This window comes from Oryzias latipes, chromosome 22 (genome assembly GCF_053564925.1).
Source record: "Oryzias latipes strain Hd-rR chromosome 22, Olatipes_Hd-rR_3.1".
Lineage (NCBI taxonomy): Eukaryota > Metazoa > Chordata > Actinopteri > Beloniformes > Adrianichthyidae > Oryzias > Oryzias latipes.
The window spans coordinates 8,397,501-8,411,254 of NC_136258.1; the positions used below are offsets into that span (position 1 = coordinate 8,397,501).

Sequence of the window (13,754 nt, forward strand, 5' to 3'; positions counted from 1 at the left end):
AGGCATAGATGCATTATACGTGTGTTCAAAGTAGGAGGACCTTGTTTCACAGCTCCTCCCCGCCTCACTGAGAAATAGATTTTAGTGAAACTTTTGAAAACTTTCTGAAGGATTAGTCGCCAACAACAGCCTGTAGTTACATTTTGGACACCCAAAGCGTGAACAGACGTGCGCGCTCTTCCTGCCTCCAGCAAAGCAGAAGTGAGGCTACTCACTCTAGACGGGCGACTCAGACCTTAAAGCAGACGGCGCATGTCTGCAGTCATGCCTGGCATCAACATTCAAATTCTTGCATTTGCCAGGTTGTGCATCAGCGCAGAGTGGATGCACTCTGCAGAAACCTGATCAGAACTCCAACCACGTCCACAGGCCCTCCATTTGCTTCCCACAGAGCAGCAGACCCCCGCGGACCGCTGCGACTCGCTCCAGAAGCACAATGCCAGCCTGTGGTGTGGAGAAAGGCTGCGTTGTCTCTGCTGATGCTGACAGCCAGGTGCAGGTTTTACAGGTGACGTCTTTCAACAGAACACAAAGCAACCCTCTGCAAAACAAAATTCACTTCCTAGACAATCATAGGCAGAAAATCTCACTTGGTCGTCCCCATGGAAACAGCAACTGCCTGTCTGATTGTAGGAAAGGAGAATTTCTGATAACTTGAGAAGTCGCCTTTCACCACTGAGCACGCTATTGTTGTGGCCAGTCCTGCAAAGGGGATGGTGTGTCATGCCTACTTTTCAAAAGCATGCACACTTTCCTGAGATCCTCATGAGACGTTTGGGTCACTCGTTACAAAAAAAAAAAACCCCAGACAGCACGAAGACTCTGCTGTGACCCGTCTGTGACCAGCAGGGATGGCTCTGCTTTATCACACGCCTTCTGTATGTTTACTTTTTACATTGAAGTGAGACACGAATCCCTGTTTTCCTTCTTTCACACGACACACACCTGTAAAGCTGCTGAGCGGACTGTGGGTGTCAGCCGCTGCATTGACACGGTCACTCAAACACAGAGGCCATCCTGGCATCATCATGAGGAGAGGAGGAGGATCAGAGGAGTTTTTGGTTGTTCATTCAGAATTATCAGGCATTTTGTGGTGCAGAGGTAGAGCGGTCAACCTCTGATCAGAAGATCATTGGTTCGGTTCCCGCCTTGCCTGCACATGTGTCAAAGTGCCCCTGAGCAAGACACCCACATTGCTCCTGGTGGTTGTAGGTTGGCGTCATTCTTTGGCAGTGGAGCCCCCATCAGTGTGTGAATGAGTGACAGTGAAGGCCTTTAGGTCTTCAAGGAAGACAGAAAAACGCTTTATAAGGGAACACCATTTACATTAGATTCCAATCGTCTTCTGATCTGTTCCCACAGTGTCCCCAGCTGTCTTTTAACCCTTGTGCTATCTTAGATGACCCCCCCCTTACATTGATGTGTTCTCCCTACCATGACAAAGGTGGATAAAGGTGGAAAGATTTCATGTAATCCATGGACACCAGTGAAGATTACAAATGTAGATGACCCAAATAGATGACCCAACTCCCAACGTTAAAGTGCCTAGGATAGCACAAGGGTTACAGAGGACATAGGTTCTGCAGAGTGGCAGGAGCTCATTAGAAATTCAGCTCTGACTGGTGGGAAGGACTTTTGGCGCAGAGTAAGCCCGCACCCACTTCCCCTTGTCCATTTGCTTACAAGCTCTCCTGCTAGCTTAAAGCCCTCACAACCCCAACCAAACATTAGCAGTGCAACAAAAATGCGGAGTAACAACAGAGCTTCACCGCCGTGCAGCAAAGTATGTTCACCTGATGGTTGCAGAGAAGGCTGCTTTTTTTCCTTTTTGACCGCAGCTCAGGTGTGAACTTGAAACATAAGGTTATATCTCATTTACCTGATTGCTGTGGTTGCTCCCCGCTCCTGCACCAGGCCCTGACCTGCCGAAAACATGGAGAACAGACAGGAAGCAGCTCACCTGAGGAACAGAAAAGTCTGCAGAACTGTCAGAACTGTTACTGTCCGTCTGTTACCTGAGGAAAAACGAAGAAAGACTGGCAAAGTTAAAAGAAATTATAAAAAATACGGAAAGGCAAATATTTATTTTACAATTTTCTTCACCTGAATCTTTAAAAAGCCAACTTTTTTCCGTTTTCATTCAAAATCTTGTCGAGTGGATGGATTTTAAAAGCATCTGCTGGTGTTTTGGTGCAGTCCTTGACGGCTCATGGACGCAGACAGCATGTTTCAGATCCTTCCAAAGACCTGCAGCAGGGCGTAGGTCTGATGAACTCTTTCAAATTGTTCGTTTTGTTCTTACGTGTTGAGGAGTGCAGTGGAATTGGATATTACAAACCCTCAGGTTTGGTTCTCTTGGTTTTTTCACAGTTAGAGTTCTGGTTGTGTTTTGTTGTTTTTCCTTTTTCTCACATTTACTTTGTCCTGCTTACGTTCTGGTTCCAAAGCCTCCATTCTTCTGCATTGGCGTCTTTTACAACAGTTTTCTGTCCAGAAACGGGTCCTAAAGATGAAGCAGCTGCATGAGGACATGTACAATCTCTTCATGTTTAACGTTTTCCACCACATAAATAAGATTTTTAATCTTTTTTGACAATACTTTTTTAAATAGATATTGTGTAAAAATACAATGAAAGTTTTTTAATGTGATGGCAGCATCAGAACAGTCAGGTACAGATCCATGGTACAGATCAGCTGCTTCGGTTCTTCTTCTGCCTCCTTCCTGCGTTTTCGGCAGCTGCTGATGCCCTACAACAAAATGTTTTCCCGAATCTGAAATCACTGAAGCCGCAGCTACAAGCCTGTCAGCATCGCCTCGATTTATCTAGTGTTTTTAGATCTGCATTGCACAATGTAGAGCTTTTTCCTGAGGAGTTAGAGTTTAAAGTGGCTGAGCGTGGCGTACAGAGAAGACGTCTTTAAAAAATGAATCATTTGGACTGCAGTTTGAGCGGCTCTCAAACCTGCATGAATCACTCGGCTTCACAGATGTGGTGTTTACCCACGCAAAGTCCACCCTCTGCAAGAGATGATTGTTTCATGACTGGAAAGTCCTGATGAAGATTGGGGTCGACTATTGACCACACAAAACCCCACGCTGTTGAAATATGTCACTGTTTTTTTGATCGTTTTTTTAGGTACTCCTGTTATCCAAGAGACAATAGGAAACACGTTCTAAACGTTCACGTTAAAAAAAAAACACAGTTCTGCATCAGAACCTGATGAAAATATTCTGGGTTTCTCGTACTTTTTGGATTGACTCATGGAACGACTGCTTTACGTGCCTTGAGCTCCAAATGCATTTTGTTTGGTCCAGTTCTGGATTCCAGCTGGGTCACTGAACTCTTGATTCTTGTCATTCTCAGCCATTCTGACAGGGTTGGTGCTGAGTTTGGGACTCATGGCTTCAAGCTTTGAGTTTTATCTCCTGAAAATAACTCCTCACCCTTCTGCCTTCTGTGGTTTGAGTGCATGTTTTTATCATGTTATTTCATTGTTTGAATCACCATAAGAATGACTGAAGGTGCAGTCTGCAGCTTTGATTCTAAACATCATCAACGTCTATAATTAACCCACGCTCTGCCTCTCTGTCCAGATTAAACCTTCCGTTTTCACCTTTTGTCTTGTCGTTTTCTTGTTGTTTTTGAGTTCTCCTTTGTTTTAATGTGTCCTGGACACGGCTGCAATATACCAGCTCTGTTAAAGTGCCAGCTTTGGAATTTTGTGTTTCTGCTGTTAACTAAATTTCAGAACTTTGGAAAAATGTCAGTCTGACAAAAAGCACAGCGCCCCCAACTGGTGGGCTGTGGGAGGGTCCTCAAATGCTGTCAGCAACCAGCAAACCATCTCACGGTTCGTAACGAGACGTCAAAGATGATCCAGAATAACCTTTTCTAGGTTTTATCTTTCTTACATTACCTCCATTTGGGCGGTAATGAATGTAAGCAAGAGATCTGGAGCGTCCACTGTGCCACAGCACGCCGCTATAGAGGGGAATGGATGTGGCTCACCCGTGGATGGCATGTAGTCCTGGCCTAAACCAGGCAGCATAGAGACTAAAGAAAAGACAGAAAAGAAAGACTAAATCTGGAAAACTGAAGCTCGCTTTGTGCTGAGAAGGTCCTCAGTCAAACCACTGTGATGGACAACACAGCAAACGTGTTCAAGATCTACGGCAATAATGGACTAAGTTATGACCGGTTACTTATGAAAACAAAGATCTAACCTTCTGGATGTGGAAACTCCAGCATCACCTGTATCCGTGGAGTTTTGGGTCACTAATTTGCTGTGATTCCAGATGAACTTCTAGTTATTTCCAGATGTAGGGACAATTTAGTGCCACAATCTCAACGAGTGTCCCAGGCTTCAGTGTTTTTGGCTGATCTTTTGAGCCACAGCCGTCGTCATTCGCTCATATTATGGTTTCATCTGTGAAGGATTTCTGCTCCTGTGTGCTCCAGCGCTGCAGCAGGATGTTACTGCAGGATCTTGACCGTCCTGATACACTTCTTTGCCTTCCTACGGCTCCCTTTAGGGGGCTTCACAATGAATCATCCACCTCCATCTAACCCTCTCCACTCTATCCTCCTCACTCATATCAGCCACCCTCAGGTCCTCCTTCTCTCCATCCATGAACCTCCTCTTTGGTCTTCCTCTTTTTACTGGTAGCTCTAGACTCAGCATCCTATCACCAACATCATCGCTGTTTCTTCTGTCAAACGGTCTCCATCTGCTTCCCTGCATTGATCTCCAGAACATCTACCATAATCTGTTCTTCTGAAGTATTCATTCCTGATCCATCCCGATCGCTCCCAAAAAGAGCCTCAACATCATCTGATTACCTCCTCTAGTCACAAGTGTCCTTACGGGTGGATACAGGCTCCGTGGAGGGGAAAATGGGCAGACCTGTATGTGGTCTGCAGGAAATTTTTAGACCGTAGACCGCTCGGTGAGCCTGTGGAGCCAAAATGTTAATGCATTTTTTTGTGCAGACATACTGCATAGTTAACACTTAATCTACATGTAAGGTAAGTAAGGGTGAAGTAGGTGAGATGCACCACAGATTTTTTTATTTTTTCAACCCCCTGAACCCTACGCACTGCACCAGCGGGCTGTTAATAATGACAAATGAAGCTGGATCTGAGTCATGTCTTAGTTTGTTTCTTACTGGTGATCCTCAATGTCTCTTTCCAGGATGACTGAAGTGATAACCTCAGTGGAGCCGGGGACGGAGGACTTTGGTGGTGGTGGAGGAGCAGGAGGAGAGCAGGACTCAGTATCCTACATGATATGTATTTGATGTAAATGCAGACATTCACAGAAGCAAAAGCCTGAGCTTCACTGGGGGAGAAGACCCTCTCGCCTGTGTGTGAATCTGTCACCAACATTTCTACAGTCTGGTTGGATGGAAATGCCACTTTGTTGTCTGCTTCAGTGACAACAAAGTTAAATCTAATCTCCTCTATTGATTTATTCTCACTGAGAGTCTAGGAAAAAGTTTACTTGTTCATTATTAGACCAAACTGCAGAAAAGAGAATGCCAAAAAGTCACAATTCCCCACAATTAAGGAAATCAAGAGAGGCTGATTGATGTTCATTAATGTATCATCTGCACATATAGATTATTCATTTATTTATTGGAGATTTCAAGAAAGTGTATTAACTTCTACATCCACTTCATTCTGTCATAGGTCTTTGAGATCTGGAGAATGACAGTGGAGGAAAGCAGTGTTGCAGTTACAGATTAAGTGGTACCACCTAAAAAGCTGAGTTTGGTCTGTGATGTTCAGAGAAACACTTCAACTATGAGAGACAGAATGGAAAATAAAAATCCAGGTGTGCAGGAAAAAAGTATTTAGTCCATAACAGACGTTCACTTCAAGACTTTGTAATGTTACCCTGGTTGTCAATGACAGAGGTCAAAGGCTTCCTGTAGGTCTACAGAAGGTTGGATGTGACCACATGACCTTCTCCCCGTCCTCCTCTGGATCCTCTGGATGGTCTCCGGAGAACTTTAGACGGGTTTGGACCTGTTATGTCTTAAGCAGGAGGACCTTTGGGGCTCTGCATGATTTGAATCCATGACATTGTCATCTGTTACTATAGTAACCTTCACTGTGGTCCCAGCTCTCTTCAGGTCATTGACCAGTTCCTCTGTGTAGCTCTGGACGGTTTCCTCACCGTTCTAGAGATCATGTGGGTGGAGGTAGATTGTCAGTAATCTTGGTGTGAGGAACTGGTGGTGGAGGACCCAAAATGCAGGAGACCAGGCTTGGGGACAGAAAATAAAACATTTAGGAAAAAAACTGAAACATGACAAAACCATGGGGAGCAACAAAAAGGTGGCAAAGGAGAAGAGAGCAGATGGCCTGACAAGGATGAACAGAAACCAAGACACTTAACTGAACTGAAGACAGCTGTGGATCATGAACCTGAAACTGGTGTGATTGACAAAAAGGAAACCAAAAACATGAACAAGAACAACAAAACCAAACTAAACCACAGAATCCTTCCACTTGGTTTTCTTCCGTTTTCTAAGAATGGCTCCAACAGTGGATCTATTCTCTCCAAGCTGCTGCCTATTGTAGATCGGTTCATTCCAGTCTGGTTCAGGTCTACCATCTTGTCCCTGGTGTCCTTCGACAGCTCTTTGGGCTTGGTGGAGAGTTTGCAGTCTGACTGTTTAGGGATGTGGACAGGTGTCTTATATACTGACAACTTATTCAAACAGGCAACCACTGGAGGACAGAAGAGCTTCTTAAATTGGAAGACAGGAACAGAAATGCTGTTTGTATGAAATAAATCCTTATTTTCTGCACCATTTGATGCATACATTCATTAAGAATCAAGCAATGTGATTTTCACCTTGTATGAACATTACAGCCAACTTAATACTTAAAACACTTCATAATAATTGCACAGCAGAGCTGTGTGTGAAGGATGGTTGACCTCCCATCGGTAAACCTTACATAAGTTTCAAACAGATCTTCCCAGATGTCCATGAGAGGAACCCAAAACTGTCCAAGAGGCTTCCTTCCATCGTGGTGGAGCCCACAGATGCAGCTGAGGTGGAGAGTGGAGAGCTCCGCTGGCCTCCAGAGGACGGAAGCTCTGCAGACGCCCAAACCGAGAGGCGGAGCTCAGACAAACACACTGCAGGTGAAGAGGAAACCCAAGCTCAGCCTGTTCCAATTCAAACTGTAGATTCAGGTCCAGTGGTTACGAGCGAGCCATGTATAGTGAGAAAGTATGGAGAGACTGTGAAGCAGCAGCTTTCTCATCTGCAGCTCCACAGTCTGTTTGAAGAGCAGATGGGAGACGGTCACAATGGTCATGTCTGCGAGAGATGAACACACGTATCTGCTTCTCTGTGTCTTTTCTGCACATGAGATCTCAAAGTTTTTCTTTTTCATGAAGACGCCAAAGAGTCAAAGACCAAATGAAAGAACTTAACCTCAGATATGAGTCTATAGTGATGCTCAGATGTCATATTTTTCATTCCTTCAGAATGCACATCATTTGTTACCTTCACTTTCTCCTTCATTTCCTAAGACTGCTGTCTTTTCATCAGGGAGGATGTTTGGCTGCAGCTTAGCAGCTCTCAGCAGCAGCTGAGAGTCTTCTGGTGGTTTGGCATCGGAGCTTCCTAAAGTCAAGTGTCATCTGCGTAAAGATTCTGCCTGAGCAGGACCTTTACCAGAGGGAGCATTAACAGGCTGAACAGCAGAAGTCCAGGAATTGAACCATGAGGAACTCCATGATTTCAGATTTAGAATCAGAATTGGAGACAACCTCTTCCTTCTCTTTTACAGCCTATCAGGAAGGATTTGACGGTCCATGACATGAAAAGGGTGGCTTCAGAACAAGCAGCACGAAAGCTGCTGTTTCCCTGAGTGGGTGTTGATACGGGTGTCGCTTAGCCCTTCAACAGGTGGTGTCTCACAGCTGTGTAGTCCTATGAGGCCCATTGGACGTTTTTCTACAAGGCTGTTTGTGTTTCAAAAGTTGGAAGTTTTCAAAATTCTAGTTTCGTAAAAGGGAAATCACAATTTGTCTCGTAACACTGAGATAATTTTCCAGCATGGAGGAAAGCAGGTTGATCTTAGCTTTTTGACCAGAGTGTTCCTGTTGGACTTGATTGCATGCAGATGAGCAATCTGGTACTAAATGAGTTGGGGGGGGGGGGGGGGTGTTAAAGAACACACAGGAATAGCTGATGTTACTGTCTATGCTAGTTATCACATTTAGTAAATAAACATTTTTAGACTTTTTAAACTCTTAGCAGTATAAGATAGGATAAGGCGGGATTTTATTCATCCGGGTAAATTGGAAATTGAGTTGTTACAGCAGCCAAACAATAAATATAACAGTTAGAAAAAACAAACGGCACGAGTAAGGATAAAAATAGAGGTAAAAATTCAAAAATGGTAGTAAAAGTACAAGTCATAAATAAATAAGTGAATACAGCAGCAGTGTCAGCAGTCCTATACCGTTTTATTGTCAAGTCTAACTGCTGTTGGGACAAAGCACCTCCTGAAGCGTTCCTTTTTGCTCTGGGGGTGCAGCGGTCTGCGGCTGAACGAACTCCTCATGGTCCTCACCGTCTCATACAGAGGGTGAGGCAGTGGCGCCACCAGGGGGTGGCCAGGGGTGGCCATGGCCACCCCTGGCCACCCCTCTCCGACACCTGGCCACCCCAGTGGCCACCCCAGTAGCCACTATAAGCTGTGGTAGCATCAGTTGTGCGTTTCATCCCAAATGCACAGCCAGCAAGCGGCAAGTCGCTCTGATCACCTTAACCGGCCTTCACCCCCTCCCCTCCCTGCTGCCTTTGAGTGCGCAGACATCTACAGAGGAGCCGCTGGACGCAGAATGAATAAGACGCGTGCTTCACTTCCGCGTTCGAACCCTCAGATCCTCTGGGCCGGTCAGACAAAAGAACCAGTCTCAGTCACTAAAGATGAACTTTCTTTATTACTTTTTCCTTAAGTCCAAAACGGCGACTGACCGCGCGTGTACGCGCTCCACACCCTCACACGCGCTCTCCCCCCTCTCTTCCTGCATCGCGCGAGCACCGGTTTCAGCACGCACACACACGCGTGCGCGCGAGAGCGCACGCACGCACACACAATCACACATCCCGAAATGCTACGTTTCTTTTCCTGTTAAATATTTTCCGTGGGTCTTTAACAATCTGTTTATTGTACTTTAGATCTGGATAGATAGATAGATAGATAGATAGATAGATAGATAGATAGATAGATAGATAGATAGATAGATAGATAGATAGATAGATAGATAGATAGATAGATTAGATAGATAGATAGATAGATAGATAGATAGATAGATAGATAGATAGATAGATAGATAGATAGATAGATAGATAGATAGATAGATAGATAGATGATAGATAGATGACTTTATTAATCCCACAATGGGGAAATATCATTTATCTATGGCAGCAACACGACATTCAGAAATAATCTGTATAATATAACATCAATAAAGGACATCACAAATGACATTTATATTAAATAATTAAAAATATCACAGAAAATTATTATGAAAAATTATTATCAAAAATTAGATGCTTATTAAATAAAGAAATATATATTAAATATTAAATAAACACAGCTGCAAAGGTGTAAAAAACATGCGGTCTGCAAAACATGTAAACCCAGTGTGCAAATACTTGGTGCAAATACGCCACATCATCAGCAGCGGTGGTAGATGTGTCATTACTTCTTATTTATAAGTAAAAAAAGGATGTCCCTGTCACAAGCCACTCATTTTCATGGCACTATTTAAGCACTGGTTGTTGTGTTACCGCAACATTTTGATGTGTTTTTGTTTCCACAGAGTTACCTATAGTCATTAGTTGATGCTTGTGTCTGTCCATTTTCAGAGAATGAAGACAAATTCAACATATATTCTTATTTTAAGAATAAAAGTGCAGCAGAAGGAGTGAAAGAGATGGTAGGGGAGCAACAGAGGAGTAGTGAGGAGGAGGAGGAAGATGAGACAGAGCAGCATGAATGACAGAAGAGAACAAGGAAGACAAAGATGAGACGGCATCAGAGGAGGGACAGTCAGCATCATTGGTCAGAGAAGCAAGGCAGAACTCAGTATAAGCATTGGCTCCACCTGTTCCTGGACCAACTGGTGAAGTTAGAATTATGTTACCCTAATAATAAAAATGTTTCATGATTATTAGTCTGAATAGAAATGTCAACAGATATAATTAATAATTAGAAGGATATTTTTATTATTATTTCAGAACAACAGATTTCATTTTTTGTTTATTATAGATATCTCTCAGTCAAGAGCCGAACACCCCAAGCAGACACACCAAAGCATTAAATATAAACAAAAAAATATATATATATATCAGTAGTAGTATCTACTAATGGTATCTACTAGTATCTATTAGTTATTATACTAGTAGTATCTACTATAAGTTCATGTTCTACAAAATATCAGTAGGCATTTATCTTTCTGTTGGTTTTCTAAAGGTTGTTTTACTACGTTTGGTAGAATGAATTTTAAAAATATAGCTCATGGTTTTTGTGTGCCACCCCAAGATTTAATGTGGCCCCCCACTGGCCACCCCCATGAAAAATTTCTGGAGGCGCCACTGGGGTGAGGGGGGTTGTTCCCGATGCTGGACAGCTTGGTCAGCATCCTCCTCTCACCTACAGAGTCCAGGGGGTTCAATCGATGAAAAGACATAATGTGTGGCCTTTGTCAAGTGTAGGATAACACTGTGTTGTCATACATTTGCTTTAAAGTACAGGAGAAAGAAGTTTGATTCTGGAACAAAACATTAAAGACCTATATCTCATGGATAAAACCGGATGAGCTTTAACTGTTTCCACAGCAGTGGAGATGGTCATTCTACAGTCCACTGACATTTTGATCTGATTTGCATATTTTCCTCCTGAACGTTTGTAAAGGTTACTCTTCTTTAATGTTCGCCGCGCTTTAGTGGGATTTTAACTGAAGGATTAACACCACGGTGTTAGTCAGTTATCATGGTTTCATCCATCACATCTATGGCAACACGTCTGTTCTATGAAACTGCAAAATATGAGTCAAACAGCTCAGCATAACTGTGAGGTTTTTACTCTTCAAGGTTCACAGGGTCAAGGGTCACTCCATCCATAGTGCAGCTGCCGATTTTATCAGCATTAAAGCATTTCAGTTTGTTACACACAGCTGGTCTTAGTTTATTTCTGGTCACTCCCGTTGTTAGAGACTTTACTGGTTGTTCATAAAAAACATAAAGAGCTTCTCATTTGATCTGTTTAGATTAAACCACATGGATGCAGCACGTTATGTAACAGCAGGACCTCTGCTGATGTCATTGGTATGCTCTTGCATGGCTTTAAGACTGAATTAGTGATTGATTTGAATAATCTGCGTTCGCAGATCTGTTTAGAAAAATGCTCTGAAGAGTTTCAGTGTTTCAGTGCAAACCTATGATTTTGGCTTTTTGAAATCTCCAGCTGTGTGTTTCTTTCAGATGTGGAGAAGACAGACATTGGTGGGGATGAAGAAGGGGTGGAGATGCAGGACTCCAACTAAACAAGAGAAGCTCCTGTGAAACGCAGTTACTGCGAGTGTGTCCAGGCTTGGACGGAGGATAAGAAGCCAGCAGAGGAGCACACGCGAGGAGGAGGAGGAAGAGGAGGGTGGAGAACCCCAGCACATGGGCTTGGAGCCTGAGAAGTTTCATCACATTCTACAGTAATTCCCCAAAAAGCGATGTATCCTCAGACAAACGATGAACTGTAATATTCCTCACATAAAAACTAGTGCAGTCTGAAACAGAAATACTTTAAGCAGCCGGGGGTTCCGCCTTCATCATGCTTCCAGCTTTAAAATGAAAGAAAACAACAACTAAGACGTTTTCTGTCTCCGGCTCCAAGCCCCTGTTTGTCCAGACTCCCATCATCCGATCTGGACAGATGTTTCTAAATACCGTATTTGAGTATTTAGCTCATGTGTGCCAACGACTACAAATGGTAGCTCCTGTATTTTGTGGACAGTTATTATTCTAGTTTTAGATGTACAGAACATCACTGTTAGGTGCTTACTGCTGTAGTTGAGTGATCTAGTCTCACTTTGTTCTTTGTAATCATACACACAAGTGTTGGAAGAAGAACAAACCTGTTTCTTAACTTAATATTATGACATTGTTTGATATGAACATATCTTGTTCCTTGGAAGACTAGTCCTCATGCAGTAGGGAATTATTTAAGGAAATGTTACTGTGTTGTTTTCCCAACAGCAATATGTTCACCAGGGTTTCAAGTCACCCAATTTTCTTACAGAAGTAAAAAGAAAGTATATTTTAGATGTCAGTTGGTCTTCACAGACATATTTTTTAAAATTCTGGAAACCTGAATTATTGCAAAACCAATAAATCTTTTGAAATTCTCGATCATTGCGTCTTTCAGTCATTCTCCACATCCCATTATGGCTGGATGGGAATCTAAACCCCTCCCTCTTTGAAATCATTGCACACAATGGGTTACATAGACTAGAGTCGCTACGCTAGCTTGTTACGCAGGCAAAGTTGGACACCATATTGGATAGGTCGAGATGCTCAGTGCTGTGCTACAACTGCACAAACAGCTGGAAAGACAAGGATGTGACTTTCCAGAAGTAAGATCTTACTGTCAGCTTTTTTGTTTTTAGGAGGATGACCCGTTGAATTAGAGCACATTACTAAGCGGAGGAAAATGGCGTATACTTGTATAGCGCTTCTCACCTTCGTCAAAGGCCCAAAGCGCTTTACGGTCAGTGCCATTCACACATTCACACACTGGTGGCGGCTCCGCTACCGAACACTGGCGCCACTGGCGTGGATTCCCTATAGGCCCCTCGGACCAGTGCGACTGTCGACCGGGTTGCACTGTTCTCAGTCCGCTCAGACCGTCCAGTTTGGAAACATGGAGCGAGGAGAATAACATTTTGTGTAAATCTTAGTCTGTGTGTAGAGTTGAATAAATTTACAACCTTGTATCAGGAATTGATTGTGTTTTCTATATTATGTATAAAAAAGTCTGAACTGTCGTTCATCTGTTGCATCTTGTACAAAAACATGAATCCTACGGCCTGGGTCTTATTTTTACTATGATACAAGTTGGAAATGGACTGGAAATTCTTCTCTTCTTCAAAAAATCCCTTCAAGTTTGCATTTGGCCCCCTAAAATAACCAAAAGGTCACATGGAGAGGGACTTTCTTTTTTTTTTGCTTAGTGCCCTGCTCCAACACACGTGAATGTTTCCATGTTAGAGATCTCACTTCTCCTCTCCATAAACACTTCCTCTCTCAGTGGCGGGCAGCAGCACAGCTCTTCATCACAGCCCAGCAGATCACACGGAAAGCATGTGAGCGTATTCAGCCCCTCTGATAATGTCAGTCCAAAGGTAAAGGCAGCGAAGGATAAGACCGTTAAAGCTGGGGGGTCCATCATGTAGGACGTCAGGGCAGTCAGTCATTAAGCTGAAAAGCTGCAAACATTTTAATTAAAGCCTGCCTCACACCCACTTTTCAGAGGGGGCAGAAACTCTAATGTGGGATGTTGACAAACGCAGACAGCAAGCTGTGGCGAGTTTTCTGATTCTATCCGTGGTCGCAACCTTTTTAAGACACGAGAAGCTCACATTTTTCCACATGAAATATCAATAAACTGGAAGAATTCTTTGATTAATCCATGAATATAATAAGACATGAATGTGAATTATGA

General features: G+C 43.2%; 1 protein-coding gene across 2 annotated transcripts in view; it reads left to right on the forward strand.

Moving 5' to 3' along the window:
- The window catches only part of si:dkeyp-72h1.1 (LBH domain containing 2), a 16,976-nt gene extending 4,536 nt beyond the window's left edge, over positions 1-12,440 (forward strand). For both annotated transcript variants that reach the window (XM_011490690.4, XM_004082692.5), the window contains exons 2-4: positions 5,194-5,275; positions 6,984-7,158; positions 11,522-12,440. In XM_011490690.4, the coding sequence (XP_011488992.1) occupies positions 5,195-5,275; positions 6,984-7,158; positions 11,522-11,583 (318 nt within the window). In that variant the 5' untranslated portion in view covers position 5,194 and the 3' untranslated portion in view covers positions 11,584-12,440. The remainder of the gene's footprint in view (positions 1-5,193; positions 5,276-6,983; positions 7,159-11,521) is intronic.
- The last annotated feature ends 1,314 nt before the right edge of the window (positions 12,441-13,754 follow it).